Source organism: Balaenoptera musculus, chromosome 1 (assembly GCF_009873245.2).
Source record: "Balaenoptera musculus isolate JJ_BM4_2016_0621 chromosome 1, mBalMus1.pri.v3, whole genome shotgun sequence".
In the NCBI taxonomy this organism is placed as follows: domain Eukaryota; kingdom Metazoa; phylum Chordata; class Mammalia; order Artiodactyla; family Balaenopteridae; genus Balaenoptera; species Balaenoptera musculus.
The window spans coordinates 4,133,385-4,150,077 of record NC_045785.1 but is presented as its reverse complement, the minus strand read 5'-3'; the positions used below and the strand labels follow the sequence as shown (position 1 = coordinate 4,150,077).

At 50.3% G+C, this 16,693-nt stretch overlaps 1 protein-coding gene across 3 annotated transcripts in view; it reads right to left on the bottom strand.

Annotated features, from left to right (window-relative positions):
* Positions 1 to 16,693, bottom strand: part of KCNAB2 (potassium voltage-gated channel subfamily A regulatory beta subunit 2) — a 94,979-nt gene that overhangs the window by 45,755 nt on the left and 32,531 nt on the right. The window contains exons 2-3 of one of the 3 annotated variants that reach the window (XM_036832420.1): positions 7,521 to 7,649; positions 6,270 to 6,311 (exon numbers count right to left, since the gene is read on the bottom strand). In XM_036832420.1, coding sequence (XP_036688315.1) covers positions 6,270 to 6,311; positions 7,521 to 7,597 — 119 coding nt within the window. In that variant the 5' untranslated portion in view covers positions 7,598 to 7,649. Of the gene's footprint in view, positions 1 to 6,269; positions 6,312 to 7,520; positions 7,650 to 16,693 lie in introns of those variants that run through there. The other 2 variants (XM_036832434.1, XM_036832427.1) reach the window with 2 other exon arrangements.

The following is a 16,693-nucleotide window of genomic DNA, read 5'->3' as shown; positions in this document are numbered from 1 at the left end:
AGATGGGTGCAGTGGGTGCGGCCAGGACTTGGAGGGCGCCTCTCTGTGGGGCTGGGGTCCCTCCTGCCTGGGATCTCTCCTCATCTCGAGTTATAGCGGCCTTGGGAGGGGCCCCTGGGTGGGGCAGGGCCACCAGCTGCATGGAGGGAGCCCAGAGCCTCCTGCTGGACGTGAGGGTCCTGGTGGCGCAGGGCAGGCTTGGGCCAGGGGACCCGTGGGAGGAGGGGTGGGCCGTGGGCGAGCACGGTGGCCCCTGACCTGGGGTGGAGGGTGAGGACCTGGTGTCCACAAGGGGGTCTGTGACCGGAGGGCCAAGCCCAGCTAGGAAGGGGCTGGGAAGCGTGGGTCCTCCTAAGGCCCTCGAGGGCGGGGGAGGAAGGACACAGAGGGACTCGGACAGTCACCAATGCTGTCCAGCGGGAGAGGACGGCGTAATAAGCCGGCTTCCTCCGCAGGCGAGCAGGGCTGGGTCCCTGGATGAGGGGCCCCTCGAAGACTCCCCTTGTTGGGGCTCCTACCTTGGCCACCTGGCTTCTCAGGGACCCCGACCTCTCGCTCCTCCTCTTTGCCATACTGCCTCCCCATCTCAGGAAAAATCAGCCCTCTTTAATAGCCATCACTAATTACAGAGCCTACAGGCCCCCCCCCCCCCCCCGTGCTGGGGCCTGCCTTTTGCAAATCTATTCCTGTGGACGGGGGTCTGGGGAATTCACGCGAATGAACCGCGTGACATGGAAAAATGGAAAGAGACATTAACCTCGTTAAGTCCGTGGGAATCGCGACCTTGCTGAAGAGCCTTCCACCTGGAATTCCTGAACTGAGGTCTGTTTACTGAAAGCCACCAAAACACGAGACATGGGATCCGGAAGGAATCCGGAAAGTCTCTTTGAAACGGCGACATGTGTCTCGACACCGGAGAAACCGGCCTAAGTTCCTAAAGCGGGAGCGCGGAGGGCAGTGGCTCGAAATCATTCCGGAGCGCGGCTCGAAAGTGCACAGCATCGCGTCAGGGCAAAAACAAAATTATTTTTGCTCGAGAACCATCAGCAAACCAAGGCCCAAAGAAGCAGCCCCCGGCCCTCTCAGGCCTGTGTTTCGAAACAGACCTTTCAGACAGCACCCAGCCTCCTGCTGCCATTCTCAGGGGGGAAACTTGAAAATGCTGGATCTTAGTGGGGAACCCGACAGGGTACCAGCTGCAGCCCAGGTCTCCCCGGATGGGAGAGCAGCAGGGTTGGGAGGCAAGCAGGTTCAAGCGGCAGAACGCCCACCCTCCTTCCTCCCGTGGTTACCTAGGGCTGGCTTTTTTTTTTTTTTTTTTTTTTGAGGTTTTCCACTTTGAAAACACAGAGGGTCTAATTTCTGATCAGCCAAACGCATCCCCAAAAGCTGTCCCTGTCATTTCTGTTCCCGGGATGCTTGTTCCCCAGCAGCATTCCCCCCACCAAGAAGGCAGCTGCCACTTGTCTCCTGGAGCTGAAGGGATGAAGGGACCACTCACCTGCCTTGCTGGTGTCTGCTGGTTAAAAGGGACACAGTCTCGTTTATTAGGGTTCACAAGGCGTTTAAGGAGCTGGTGCAGCAGCTCCCTCATTAGGGAGTGTCACTGCAGAACGTCAGAAGCAATTGGTGAATAAGTCCCACAAGGGTCGGGTTTGGAGGCAGCGAGTCCATTAGTCCTATTAGGGCATCTGCATCTCAGTGAAAGAGGCTGAATTATTCACGAGCGTGCCTCTTCCCCTAAAAGCCTGGGGAGTGTGGTTCCGCGGTGCAGCCTGGCAAGGCAGCCTCCTGCGTGCTGGCTGGGAGGGGGCACCGGCTGGGGTCCTGCCATCCCCTCGGGTGCACACCCTCTGCCTCGAGACCTGACCCTGGGAACCGCAGGTGGAGAGGCGCAGGCTGTGCTTTCTGGTATTTGAGGACGGGACCCAGGCTTGCAGCTGCCGTCCCACCTTGTTCTTAACTTTCTGCAAGCAGGGGAGCCCCGAGGCCCCACGGCACGTGACCACCACCCACAGTGAAGGGGTTGAGGTCTGGCAAGACGCACCCTCAGCACACGCAGACGGATGCCCCACCTCCCTTCCACCGGGACGTGCCCCAGATTGTACGTCTTATACTGCCAGGACCTATAAATGGCTGGAAGGTTCCTGCAGTTTGCTGTTTGGACACCACACTGCTTCTCTCTCCAGGTGGGGGCATGGAGACCCTTCCTCACAGTCCTGACCTGAGGTTTGGAAAACGCTTTGAGGCTGAGCCCTGGGGTGATGTTATGCTGAGCCCCCGTTCCGGGTTCATGACCTCAGGGGCCCTTCGTGTCATACTAGGATCCCCCCAAAGTCTCAGCATGACACTATCCTCTAGCTGAGAAATCGCGCCGGTGCCTGTGGGATTCTGGATGGAGGCTGAGCTGATTACCCCATGACAAACCTGCTAACGGGGTGGCTACAAGGGGTGGGGGGATCACTTCACCAGATCCGGAGTAGAAAGAAATGGGAGGCCGGGGGAGGGCGTGGAACCGGAGGTAACTGGTAGTGGGTGATGATCTGGAAAGGCCTTCGTGATGGACTTGGGATGGTTTTTCTTTTCTTTTTTAAAAAATTTATTTATTTTGGCTGCACCACGCACCTTGCGGGGTCTTAGTCCCCTGACCAGGGATCGAACCTATGCCTCCTGAAGTGGAAGCACAGAGTCCTAACCACTGGACCACCAGGGAATTCCCTGGGATGGTTTTTCTTAAAGGCTGAAGCCCACTGTCAGGTTCCATGTCACGTGTCACCCCCTGGCTGGAAGTGGCCGTAGTGGGCCTCATTGCTGGGTGGCGGTCATCAGCCTGACATGCTTGGAATGAGGCTCATCTCCTTCCCCCGGGGCACCGTTCCCCTCTCATCACGGTGTCCCTCTCAGCACCTGTACCTCAGACACCAAGCCCCATGGACGTGGCTCCTGGTACCCTTCACTCTCTCTTCCTGTGGCTCCTGTGGTTCAGCCCTTCTCCTTCTCTCCTGGCTCCTCATCCAGCATCTCCATCCCCCGTCTCACTTCCTGCTACCGGGCTTCCTTCCTGCAGCAGAGCCCTGCCCCCTGCCCTGCTCTAACACCATCGATGGCTCCCCGGTGCCCACTGAATGCCGTCCAGGCTCCTCTGCTTGGCATTCCTGGCTCTCCCTCCTCAGACCCCCAGCTGCCTCTACAGTCTGGCCTCTGTTTACTCTCCATCCTGTCCTGTCCCTGATGGCCCAGATGGTGTGACCGCTACTTCTTCTTCTCAGGGCGCCTCTCCAAGCTGTGCTCAGGCTGTCGCATCTACTGGAATGTTCTTCCTGGTGTCTGTTGAATTCTGTCCAGTCTTCAAGGTCCAGCCCAAAGGTTCTATGCAGCCTTCCCTGACTCTCAGCTGGCTGTGATTCCTCCCTCCTCGGAACGCCACCAACTCTCTGGACTCTCCCATGACCCACTATTTTTTTTTTTTTTAATTTATTTTATTTTTGGCTGCATTGGGTCTCCGTTGCTGTGCACGGGCTTTCTCTAGTTTCGGAGAGCGGGGGCTACTCTTCGTTGTTGTGTGTGGGCTTCTCATTGTCGTGGCTTCTCTTGTTGCAGAGCACAGGCTCTAGGCGTGCGGGCTTCAGTAGTTGTGGCACGTGGGCTCAGTAGTTGTGGCTCGCGGGCTCTAGAGCACAGGCTCAGTAGTTGTGGCGTACGGGCTTCGTTGCTCTGCGGCATGTGGAATCTTCCTGGACCAGGGCTCGAACCCATGTCCCCTGCATTGGCAGGCGGATTCTTAACCACTGTGCCACCAGGGAAGCCCCCCATGACCCACTTTGCCTCCTAGATACTGTTAGAATGATTTGGGTTCGGAGTAGATTGCACTACCGTGGCCGATCCCTTGCCCCCTCTCTGCGTCACATGACCATGATTCCTCCCATGGGTCGGTGGGGGGAGTATATTTTCCCCTTGACATTGGGCTTGGTCATGAGCATGCTTTGGCCAAAAGAATGAGCAGAAGTGACTGTACCAATTCTAACCGTCGGCCTTCAGAGACAGTTGTGTTTCTGCTGTTTTCTCTGGCACTTCTGCCATGAGAAGAGGCCTGGGATGGCCCCTGGTTAGGAAGGACGGAGAGATGGTGAACACCGGCGTCCAGCCTGCAGCTCAGAGACCAACCCAGCTAAGCCCAGCCTAGATGAACTGACTCCAGTCAACCCACAGACATATGAGCAAGGAATCAATGCTTATTGTTGCTGCCCCTGTGACTTGGGGTAGTTTGTTATGCGGTCTTCTGTGTAAAAGCTGACAGGTACAGGGTCTTCCCTCCCTTACCCGTCTGTGAGCTGCTCGAGGGCAGGGCCCTGGACACCTTTGCCCTGTTGGAGGAGGGGGTGCCACCCTGCTGACTGACTTAAATAACCATCCAACAGCCGTGTCAGTGCCTGGGTGACGAGGACCCCCCACTGGGAGTGGCACCCAGTTTGCTGAACACAGACCCCACCCCCTTAGAGGTCATCACCAGAGGCCCCACAAAAGATGCCAAATGTCTGTGGGAAGTAACCATGCTGGAGCCCCAAAGGGCAGGACAGCCAGAGCCTGTGGCATTGAACGTGGAGCTGAGAGGCTGGGGGTGGGTGGTCTTCAGATCTGGAGATTCAGATCTCTAGCAGAGCCTGTCCACGGGGCAAGAAGACCTCATGGGGACCGGACGCTCAGCCAGAGGGGTCGCAGAGGGTAGACCACAGGGTGGATCCAGGGGGTCCGGGGGGCCAGCAAGGGGCCTGGACCACCCTTTCACTTCAATTCGACTTACTTGGCACCTCTTACGGGACCAGCACTTTCAGCCGGCTGGCCTGTTTCGGGGATATTTCTGCCTGTCTCAGCTCACTCCTTTCCTTCCAGGAGTGAGGCAGGCCCAGGACCTCTGAGGATGCGGCTCAAGTGCATGTTTGGTTTCAAGGATTCAAGTGCATGTTTGGTTTCAAGGATTCAGTTTGAATCCTTGTGGACGGATGGCAAACATTCATTCTGGCATATTATGTCATACATACATACATACACACACACACATACATACACACATACATACGTATATGATGATAAACACTTCATTCAATAAGAGCATTTGCAAGCTCAGACCTAACTATTTCAAGCAAGACCTTATCTAGCAAAAATTCCAGTAGAATCAAAGATTCGCTCGTCCCTTTAGAGCTCTCGGTAAGCGGTGAGACCTCACGGGAGGCACTGAAGCAATGGCAAAATTAGCCTGAGGACCCAGGCCCACGGTCATGTTCGGAGGTGCCAAGGCTGTGGGAAGGAAAAAGCCACATGGAAATCCAGCGCCGACCCCAGCACCCACTGCCCGAGCGAGGTCCCTGGTGCATTGGCGATAACGGCCCCACAGCTCCGTCACCGCTGCGGGTGCACATGCCGGGAACCCAGGTCTGGACCGAGAGACCTCCCAGGCCTGGAGGCCAAGACGCACAACAGACACCAGGGCCCTGCCCCCACGAGCCGTACCGAGTGTCCAGCCCCAAAGCTGGCGGAGCTGCCCTGAGGGTTCCGTAAGCCTGGCATGTTCTCGATGGAGGGAAACGTCAAAGTAAATTCCCAGAGTTAGAGATTTACAAGAGCACGCGTGTCTGTAGTGCACGCCCCACCCCTACAGGTTAGGAAGAGGCTGCACAGAGGGAGGAAGGGACCCGCCTGGGGGGCTTTTGCTGATGGACGTGCCTCGGGCTGGACCTCTGGATGCCGTGTCCCTCTGGTGACAGACTCTCCCCCAGTGGACACATTGTGATGATTTCCAACAGGAAATGCATCAGAAAGATGCCAGCGCACCTGTCCCGACCCTGGCCTGGGTCCTATCGCAGCCGCACACCCCAGAGAGCTCCATAGGCTACAGATCAGCTCAAATTCAAGGAAACGCGGAGAACACTGGGCTGGGTGCATCGTCTTTCACTCTGATCACCTAAGAAGCACAAAGCTGGGATGACAGGAAAGCACTCGATCCGCTGTCTGAGGGGTGAGGTTTGAAAGGCGATCTGGCGAGAGCTCAGCTCAAATCAAAGCAAATTCTAGACGACGAGCCCACACAATGAGCCTGACTTCACGTCTTTCATCACTATGCCGTGTCGTGGCACCGAGAAGAGGACCAGAGCCTGGATCTTATGGGGGAGTTTTCACGCCCGAGAAATCACCAGCACACCCGGCCTGGGCGACATGGCTCTCCCACCCGCTGCCCTGCTTGCCGGTTGTAGGGAAAACGGAGGGCTCGTTACCTGTAAAACTGGAGCTGTCTTTTGGGGCTCCCATACCGAGTACTGCGGACAGCAATGGAGGAGAGAGAAGGAAACAGGGAGAGAAGAGAGAGAAGCCACAGTTGGCATCAACCACGCACAGGGAGGTGCCAGCCCGGGAAGCATCTCTGACGCCCGGCAGCCCCAGCCCCAGCCCCACCCCGCCCTCTCGGGGCTGTCGGAGGGTGTGCCCGGGTACCAAGTCTCGGTAGCAGCGCCACCCAGTGGCACAGGGAGGTGGAGGCCCGTTTGTTTGGATGCCAGGCTCCTCTGTGCCTGGCCTCGGTTTGGGTTTCTTTTTTTTCTGGTCACCCCGCGCGGCATGTGGCATCTTAGCTCCCCCGCCAGGGATTGAACCCACACCTCCTGCAGGGGAAGGGCAGAGTCTTAACCACTGGACTGCCAGGGAAGTCCCTCTGTTTGGGTTTTCATGAAACATGCTTTTTCAGACCAACGGTTGAAAACCTTCAAACCCAGGAATGCCCATCACCCAACACGCTGGGAAGTCTGCACGTGACCATGGGGTTCTCTTTAGGACCTGGATGCAGGAGGGACGCCCCCATCCCCTGTGGTTTCCATGCACGCTCGCTGTGGCTCAGGCCCTCACAGTTATCTGAAGGTCCAGTGGCTCAAGGACTGGCGGGCCCCAGGGTTCCACTTGCGCCCCAGTCCTCCGTGACAATGATGCCAGCGGCTCCCACCCCGCGCCTTCCCCATGCCCTCCCTGTGGTTCAACCTGGGCTATTTTCCAAACAGAAAGACCCAGGGCTGGATCTGGAAGTGGGCTTCACAAAGAGGTCAAGGGGGCCCAGTGAGCATTCCACCCTCCGCGGGCTCCACTCAGGCCTGTAAGGCTTGGAGCCTTGCTCAGGGCGTCAGGGGAGCCGGTGGGACCACAGGGGCTACAGGACCTGCAGTGTGTGTGGGATGAGAGAGACAGAAACCGGGAAGCGCCTCTGTTACCTCCCACGGAATATTTCAGAAGAGTCAGGGACAAGGCAGGCGTCTAATCCTGGCTCCATCCCACCTGGAAAATCTTGGGTTTTTTCTTTCCCATTTTGGTCTTAAAAGCCTCCTTTCCTTGGAGAAAATGCAGGCTTGCGTGCACCTGACAGCCCTGTGGGCTCACTCGGCCCCTCCCTCTGGGTCAAGGGGAGGAGACTGGCCTGCGGACCTCCTCAGAGGCAGCACTGGCCCTGGGAGGGCCTGGGTGGGGTGGCACGGGGGCGTCACCTGTAGATCATGCCAGGGGAGCCGGTCTGCCGCAGGGAGAGCCGAGCCGGGGACCCCGTGGTCGATTCCGGATACATGGAGCCGGCCTCACTCGTCCCGACCCACTCCCTTCTTCAAGGAGGGAAGATCCTGGAGGGAGAGCAAAGAAGGAGGGGAGGAGGTTACAAAAAGACCAATCAGTGTGGCCAGGATGCTCTGTGATCCTGAAGGCCTGGTTCCTTGGGCATCTGCATGTCCCTCATCAGACAGACAGACAGGCCCACGGGGGCTCGGGTGAGGCTGATGGTCGGGTCCGTGACCGTGAAGGATTTCTACTCCTTCTTTCCAAGCCCCCACTCCGCCCCTCCCTGACTGCCTTTCTGAGGTTCTGGGAGCACTTCGTCTTTGCCCAAACTATGCAGAAATGGTGGCTGCAGAGGGAATCTGTGGACTTGGGAATCTGGGCTGTCTTCCCCAGGCCAGGAAGTGGTACCACGGTCACCCAGGGTCATCCTGGATGCCTCACCTCCCTGACCCCTGACTCCTGCCCTGAGGCACCCCCGGGCAAGTGAGGGACACGGACGGGAAACCAGGACCACAGAGGCGAGGGTGCACAGAGCGCTAGGCCTTGTGTGTTAGGAGCAGAGCCGTCCCCAAGGCCAGTCCAGATGCTGGTCCAGAGGCCCCGGGGAAGGCAGGGTGCACGATGTCCTCACACAGGCTAACGGGATGGGGAACAGGCAGCCAAGGGCAGGCCGGGATGCACGTGCCCTTTACTGGGGGTGCGGCCCACCCCCACCCCTCGCTCTCCTCTCTGGCTTTCCCTGGGCCCAGCTGCTGTGTGGTGACACCTCAACCCCCAGCTCGGGCACTTAGGGATGTTTAGTGTCCAGAATTCCGAATCACAGACTTAATCTGCCTGAGTCCCCAGGTGACATCCGTGTTGTTTGTCCAGGGAACACACTTTGAGGACCCTTGGCCTAAAGCCGAGCTCCCGGACTAGAAGTCGGCAAACTACTGCCAGCAGGCCAAAAATTTCTGTAAATAAGATTTTATTGGAGGTTTTACCTCCATGCCCATTTGTTTATGAATTGCCCGTTTGTGCTACTATGATGGGGTGGGTCGTTGCAATGGAGACCATCTGGCCTGCAAGGCCTAAAATATTTACTACCTGTCCCTTTAAAGGAAAAGTCTGCCGACCCCTGTTCTAGGCTATTCTCTCCCCCACTCTCCAAGATGACACGGCCCAGCACCTCTCTCCTGAAATCACGAACACTTCCTTTCCCGTGTTACCCATAGCTCTTGACTTGATGCTTCCTATTTCCCTAGCATCAGACCCATCCCCCAGTATCAGCACAAGGAACATTCTGCTCCCCTCCCATTGCTACCGGGTGACCTGGCCACGCCCACGGCACCCACACCCTCTGCCTCGCCCCCATTCAAGGGCATCCTGCAACAGGACTCTCGCCCACAAGTCCTTCCTTCTTTACGGAGCAGAGCCATCTGCACACAATCAATTACTACTTCTTCTATCTTGGGACTTCCCTGGTGGTCCAGTGGTTAAGACTCCGCACTTCCACTGCAGGGGCACAGGTTCGATCCCTGGTCAGGGAACTAAGATCCTGCATGCCACGCGGTGCGGCCAAAACCCCCCAACGCCCCCCCCCCCAAAAAAAATGACTTCTCCGGATGGAAGGAAAGATGGTGGAGGAGAAGGACGTGTGCTCACTCCCTCTTGCGAGAGCACCATCATCACAACTAACTGCTGGACAATCATTGACAAGAAGACACTGGAACTCACCGAAAAAGATACCCCACATTCAAAGACAAAGGAGAAGCCACAATAAGATGGTAGGAGGGGTGCAATCACGATAAAATCAAATCTTATAACCGCTGGGTGGGTGACTCACAGACTGGCGAACACTTATACCACAGAAGTTCACCCACTGGAGTGAAGGTTCTGAGCCCCACGTCAGGCTTCCCAACCTGGGGGTCTGGCAACGGAGGAGGAATTCCTAGAGAATCAGACTTTGAAGGCTAGCGGGATTTGACTGCAGGACTTTGACAGGACTGGGGGAAACAGAGAGTCCACTCTTGGAGGGCACACACAAAGTAGTGTGTGCATCGGGACCCAGGGGGAAGGAGCAGTGACCCCATAGGAGGCTGAAGCAGACCTACCAGCTAGTGTTGGAGGGTCTCCTGAAGAGGCAGGGGGCAGCTGTGGCTCACTGCGGGTACAAGGACACTGGCAGCAGAAGTTCTGGGAAGTACTCCTTGGCGTGAGCCCTCCCGGAGTCTGCCATTAGCCCCAACATAGAGACTGCAGACTCCAGGGCTGGGTCACCTCAGGCCAAACAACCAACAGGGAGGGAACTCAGCCCCACCCATTAGCAGACAAGCAGATTAAAGTTTTACTGAGCTCTGCCCACCAGAGCAACAGTCAGCTCTAGCCACCACCAGTCCCTCCCATCAGGAAACTTGCACAAGCCTCTTAGATGGCCTCATCCACCAGAGGGCAGACAGCAGAAGCAAGAAGAGCTACAACTCTGCAGCCTGCGGAACGAAAACCACAATCAGAGAAAGATAGACAAGAGGAAAAGGCAGAGGGCTATGTATCAGATGAAGAAACAAGATAACCCCAGAAACACAATTAAATGAAGTGGAGATAGGCAACCTTCCAGAAAAAGAATTCAGAATAATGATAGTGAAGATGATCCAGGACCTCGGAAAAAGAATGGAGGCAAAGATCGAGAAGATGCAAGAAATGTTTAACAAAGACCTAGAAGAATTAAAGAACAAACAAACAGGAATGAACAATACAATAACGGAAATGAAAAATACACTAGAAGGAATCAATAGTAGAATAACTGAGGCAGAAGAACGGATAAGTGACCTGGAAGACAGAATGGTGGAAATCACTGCCACAGAAAAGAATAAAGAAAAAAGAATGAAAATAAATGAAGACAGCCTAAGAGACCTCTGGGAAAACATTAAATGCACCAACATTCACATTATAGGGGTCCCAGAAGGAGAAGAGAGAGAGAGAAAGGAATTGAGAAAATATTTGAAGGCATTACAGTCAGAAACTTCCTTAACATAGGAAAGGAAATAGGCGCCCAAGTCCAGGAAGCACAGAGAGTCCCAGGCAGGATAAACCCAAGGAGAAACACACTGAGAGACATAGTAATCAAACTGACAAAAATTAAAGACAAAGAAAAATTATTAAAAGCAACAAGGGAAAAACGACAAAAACATACAAGCGAACTCCCATAAGGTTAACAGCTGATTTCTCAGCAGAAACTCTGCAAGCCAGAAGGGAGCATGATATATTTAAAGTGATGAAAGGGAAGAACCTACAACCAAGAATACTCTACCCAGGAAGGATCTCATTCATATTCGACAGAGAGATCAAAAGTTTTACAGACAAGCAAAAGCTAAGAGAATTCAGCACCACCAAACCAGCTTTACAACAAATGCTTAAGGAACTTCTCTAAGTGGGAAACACAAGAGAAGAAAAGGACCTACAAAAACAAACCCAAAACAATTAAGATAATGGTAATAGGAACATACATATTGATAATTACCTTAAATGTAAATGGATTAAATGCTCCAACCAAAAGACACAGGCTTGCTGAATGGATACAAAAACAAGACCCATACATATGCTGTCTACAAGAGACCCACTTCAGACCTAGGGACACATACAGACTGAAAGTGAGGGGATGGAAAAAGATATTCTATGCAAATGGAAATCAAAAGAAAGCTGGAGGGGCTTCCCTGGTGGTGTAGTGGTTAAGAATCCACCTGCCAATGCAGGGAACATGGGTTCAAGCCCTGGCCCGGGAAGATCCCACATGCTGTGGAGCAGCTAAGCCTGTGTGCCACAACTACTGAGCCTGCGCTCTAGAGCCCATGAGCCACAACTACTGAGCCTGCGTGCCACAACTACTGAAGCCCGCACACCTAGAGCCTGCGCTGCACAAGAGAAGCCACTGCAATGAGAAACTCGCGCACCACAACGAAGAGTAGCCCCCACTCGCCGCAACTAGAGAAAGTCCGCACGCAGCAACAAAGACCCAACGCAGCCAAAAATAAATAAATAAATAAATAAATTTATTAAAAAAAATAAAAAAGAAAGCTGGAGTAGCAATTCTCATATCAGACAAAATAGACTTTAAAATAAAGACTATTACAAGAGACCAAGAAGGACATAATGACCAAGGGATCAATCCAAGAAGAAGATATAACAACTGTAAATATTTATGCACCCAACATAGGAGCACCTCAATACTTAAGGCAAATGCTAACAGCCAAAAAAGGGGAAATTGACAGTAACACAATCATAGTAGGGGACTTTAACACCTCACTTTCACACCAATGGACAGATCGTCCAAAATGAAAATAAATAAGGAAACACAAGCTTTAAATGACACATTAAACAAGATGGACTTAATTGATATTTATAGGACATTCCATCCGAAAACAACAGAATACACTTTCTTCTCAAGTATTCATGGAACATTCTCCAGGATAGACCATATCTTGGGTCACAAATCAAGCTTTGGTAAATTTAAGAAAATTGACATTGTATCAAGTATCTTTTCTGACCACAACATTATGAGACTAGATATCAATTACAGGAAAAAAACTGTAAAAAATACAAACGCATGGAGGCTAAACAATACGCTACTAAATAACCAAGAGATCACTGAAGAAATCAAAGAGGAAATCAAAAAATACCTAGAAACAAATGACAACGAAAACATGACGACCCAAAACCTGTGGGATGCAGCAAAAGCAGTTCAAGAGGGAAGTTTATAGAAATACAATCCTACCTCAAGAAACAAGAAAAATCTCAAATAAACAACCTAACCTTACACCTAAAGCAATTAGGGAAAGAAGAACAAAAAAAACCCAAAGTTAGCAGAAGGAAAGAAATCATAAAGATCAGATCAGAAATAAATGAAAAAGAAATGAAGGAAACAATAGCAAAGATCAATAAAAGTAAAAGCTGGTTCTTTGACAAGAAAAACAAAATTGATAAACCATTAGCCAGACTCATCAAGAAAAAAAGGGAGAAGACTCAAATCAACAGAATTAGAAATGAAAAAGGAGAAGTTACAACTGACACTGCAGAAATACAAAGGATCATGAGAGATTACTACAAGCAATTATATGCCAATAAAATGGACAACCTGGAAGAAATGGACAAATTCTTAGAAAAACACAACCTTCCAAGACTGAACCAGGAAAAAATAGAAAATATAAACAGACCAATCACAAGTAATGAAATTGAAACTGTGATTAAAAATCTTCCAACAAACAAAAGCCCAGGACCAGATGGCTTCACAGGTGAATTCTATCAAACATTTAGAGAAGAGCTAACACCCATCCTTCTCAAACTCTTCCAAAATATAGCAGAGGGAGGAACACTCCTAAACTCATTCTATGATGCCACCATCACCATGATACCAAAATCAGACAAAGATGTCACAAAAAAAGAAAACTACAGGCCAATATCTCTGATGAACATGGATGCAAAAATCCTCCACAAAATACTAGCAAACAGAATCCAACAGCACATTAAAAGGATCATACACCATGGTCAAGTGGGGTTTACCCCAGGGATGCAAGGATTGTTCAATATATGCAAATCAATGAATGTGATACACCATATTAACAAATTGAAGGATAAAACCCATATGATAATCTCAATAGATGCAGAAAAAGCTTTTGACAAACTTCAACACCCATTTATGATGAAAAACTCTCCAGAAAGTCAGCATAGAGGGAACCTACCTCAACATAATAAAGGCCATATATGACAAACCCACAGCCAACGTCATTCTCAATGGTGAAAAACTGAAACCATTTCTTCTAAGATCCGGAACAAGACAAGGTTGGCCACCCTCACCACTATTATTCAACATAGTTTTGGAAGTTTTAGCCACAGCAGTCAGAGAAGAAAAAGAAATAAAAGGAATCCAAATTGGAAAAGAAGAAGTAAAACTGTCACTGTTTGCCGATGACATGATACTATACATAGAAAATCCTAAAGGTGTCACCAGAAAACTACTAGAGCTAATCAATGAATTTGGTAGAGTAGCAGGATACAAAATTAATGCATAGAAATCTCTTGCATTCCTATACACTAACAATGAAAGATCAGAAGGTAAATTAAGGAAACAATCCCATTTACCACTGCAACAAAAAGAATAAAATACCTAGGAATAAACCTACCTAACGAGGTAAAAGACCTGTACTCAGAAAACTATAAGACACTGATGAAAGAAATCAAAGGTGACACAGACAGATGGAGAGAGATACCATGTTCTTGGATTGGAAGAATCAATATTGTGAAAATGACTATACTACCCAAAGCAGTCTACAGGTTCAATGCAATCCCTATCAAATTATCAATGGCATTTTTTACAGAACTAGAACAAAAAATCTTATAATTTGTATGGAGACACAAAAGACCCTGATTAGCCAAAGCAATCTTGAAAAAAAAAAAAAAAAAAAGGAGCTGGAGGAATCAGACTCCCTGACCTCAGACTATGCTACAAAGCTACAGTAATCAAGACAGTATGGTACTGGCACAAAACCAGAAATATAGATCAATGGAACAGGATAGAAAGCCCAGAGATAAACACATGCACCTATGGTCAACTTATCTATGACAATGGAGGCAAGGATATACAATGGAGAAAAGACAGTCTCTTCAATAAGTGATGCTGGGAAAACTGGACAGCTACATGTAAAAGAATGAAATTAGAACACTCCCTAACACCATACACAAAAATAAACTCAAAATGGATTAAAGACCTAAATGTAAGACCAGGCAATATAAAACTCTTAGAGGAAAACATAGGAAGAACACTCTTTGACACAAACTGCAGCAAGATCTTTTTTGACCCACCTCCTAGAGTAATGGAAATAAAAACAAAAATAAACTAATGGGACCAAGTGAAACTTAAAACTTTTGCGCAGCAAAGGAAACTATAAACAAGACAAAAAGACAACCCTCAGAATGGGAGAAAATATTTGCAAGTGAATCAACAGACAAATGATTTATCTCCAAAATATATGAACAGCTCATGCAGCTCAATATCAAAAAAACAAACAACCCAATCAGAAAATGGGCAGAAGATCTAAATCTACATTTCTCCAAAGAAGACATATAGATGGCCAAGAGGCACATGAAAAGCTGCTCAACATCACTAATTACTAGAGAAATGCAAATCAAAATTACGAGGTATCACCTCACTCCAGTTAGCTGGGCATCATCATAAAGTTACAAACAATAAATGCTGAAGAGGGTGTGAAGAAAAGAGAACCCTCTTGCACTGTTGGTGGGAATGTAAATTGATAGAGCCATTAAGGAGAACAGTATGGAGGTTCCTTAAAAAAATAAAAATAGAATTACTATATGACCCAGCAATCCCACTACTGGACATATACCCAGAGAAAATCATAATTCAAAAAGACGCATGCAGCCCAACGTTCATTGCAGCACTTTTACGATAACCAGGTCGTGGAAGCAACCTAAATGTCCATCAACAGACGAATGGATAAAGAAGATGTGGTATATATACACAATGGAATATTACTCAGCCATAAAAAGGAACGAAATTGGGTCACTTGTAGAGACGTGGATGGACCTGGAGACTGTCATACAGAGTGAAGTAAGTCAGAAAAAGAAAAACAAATATCATATATTAATGCATATATGTGGAATCTAGAAAAATGGTACAGATGAACTGGTTTGCAAGGCAGAAATAGAGACACAGATGTAGAGGACAAACGTATGGACACCAAGGGGGGAAGTCTGGGGGGATGAATTGGGACATTGGGATTGACATATGCACACTAATATGCATAAAATAGATAACTAAAAAAAAAAAACCAAACTACTTCTGCAGTTTTCAAAAACAACAAGCATAGTTTCTTGGACCCACTTCCTTCCCCACTCTTGTCCTACTTCTCTGCTTCCATCACAGGAAATGTCCTCTTGTCTGTAATTCCCCTCCCTTCTGCCCTCATGCCTCTGAGGAAGCTACCATTGCCAAGGTCGCCGTGACCTCCCTGTTGCTAAGCCTGATAGTGCCCAGTGTACGGGGTGGATGGTGGGGACGCACCATCCTCCTGGCTCCGGGACCCCACGCTGCCCGCTGTCCTGCTGCCTCCCCAGCTGCTCCTTCTCGGGCTCCCGGGCTGCATCTGGTCCTCTCTCTTGTCTCCAGCTCTGGTTTCTGCTCAGGCTCAGGTCTTGAATCTCTTTTCTTTTCTGTCTACACGAGGTTCCTCAGATTTCCACCAGTCTTCTGGCTCTGACCTCCATTGCTACGCCGCAGACCCCACGATTGTATCTCCAGCCCCCATCTCTCCCCTGGACCGCAGACGCGTGTATCCAACTGTCCACTAGGCATCTCTACAAGGATGTGAAACAAGCACCTTGGGTCCATGCATCTAACACGAAGCTCCTGACCACCCTGTCAACTACAAATTGGCACTTGCCATGGGCACTTGCCATCTGCCTCTACAAGGATTAAATCATGTGCTGCTGCAGTTGCTGACTTTCAACATCCCCTGAACGGAATTCAGGGTGGAGAGCAGAAATGAGGCACTCGGTGCTCTGAGAAAAACTGGCAGAACAGGTCTTCAGATAGTTAGATATTTTCAGAAGAAGATTTAATGAGCCTAATTTTTGTGTTTCCTCATATCTAGAAAAACACTAAAATCCTTCATGGTGATGATTGCTCCTCGTGACTAGCAGAAACCTTCTGGAAAAAAATACGTGCTTGATTGCATGTACTCCCTCTTTGCCAAAATCACATACATACTGACCTTCCCCTGACCTCTTTGGTGCAGTTTCTCAGAGCTATCTGAAATGCTGTCTCCCGGGCCGCAGTCCTCATGTTGCCCCAAATAAAACTTAACTCTCACTCTCATGTTGTGCATTTTTTTAAGTCGACAACTCCCACTCCAGCCCTGTTCTTCCACGGCCACCCCGTCATGAGGCCATCTTCAGAAGCCACCAGAGTCCCGCGCTTCTTGCGGTGACCTCCGCCTCCTCCTCCCTGGCCCGGCTGCCACCTTCCCTCTCGTAGTCCCCGCGATAGCTTTCTGACAGGTCTCCTGGCTTCCACCTTGACCAGGAGCCAGAGCGAACCTTCCAGAACATAAATCAGATC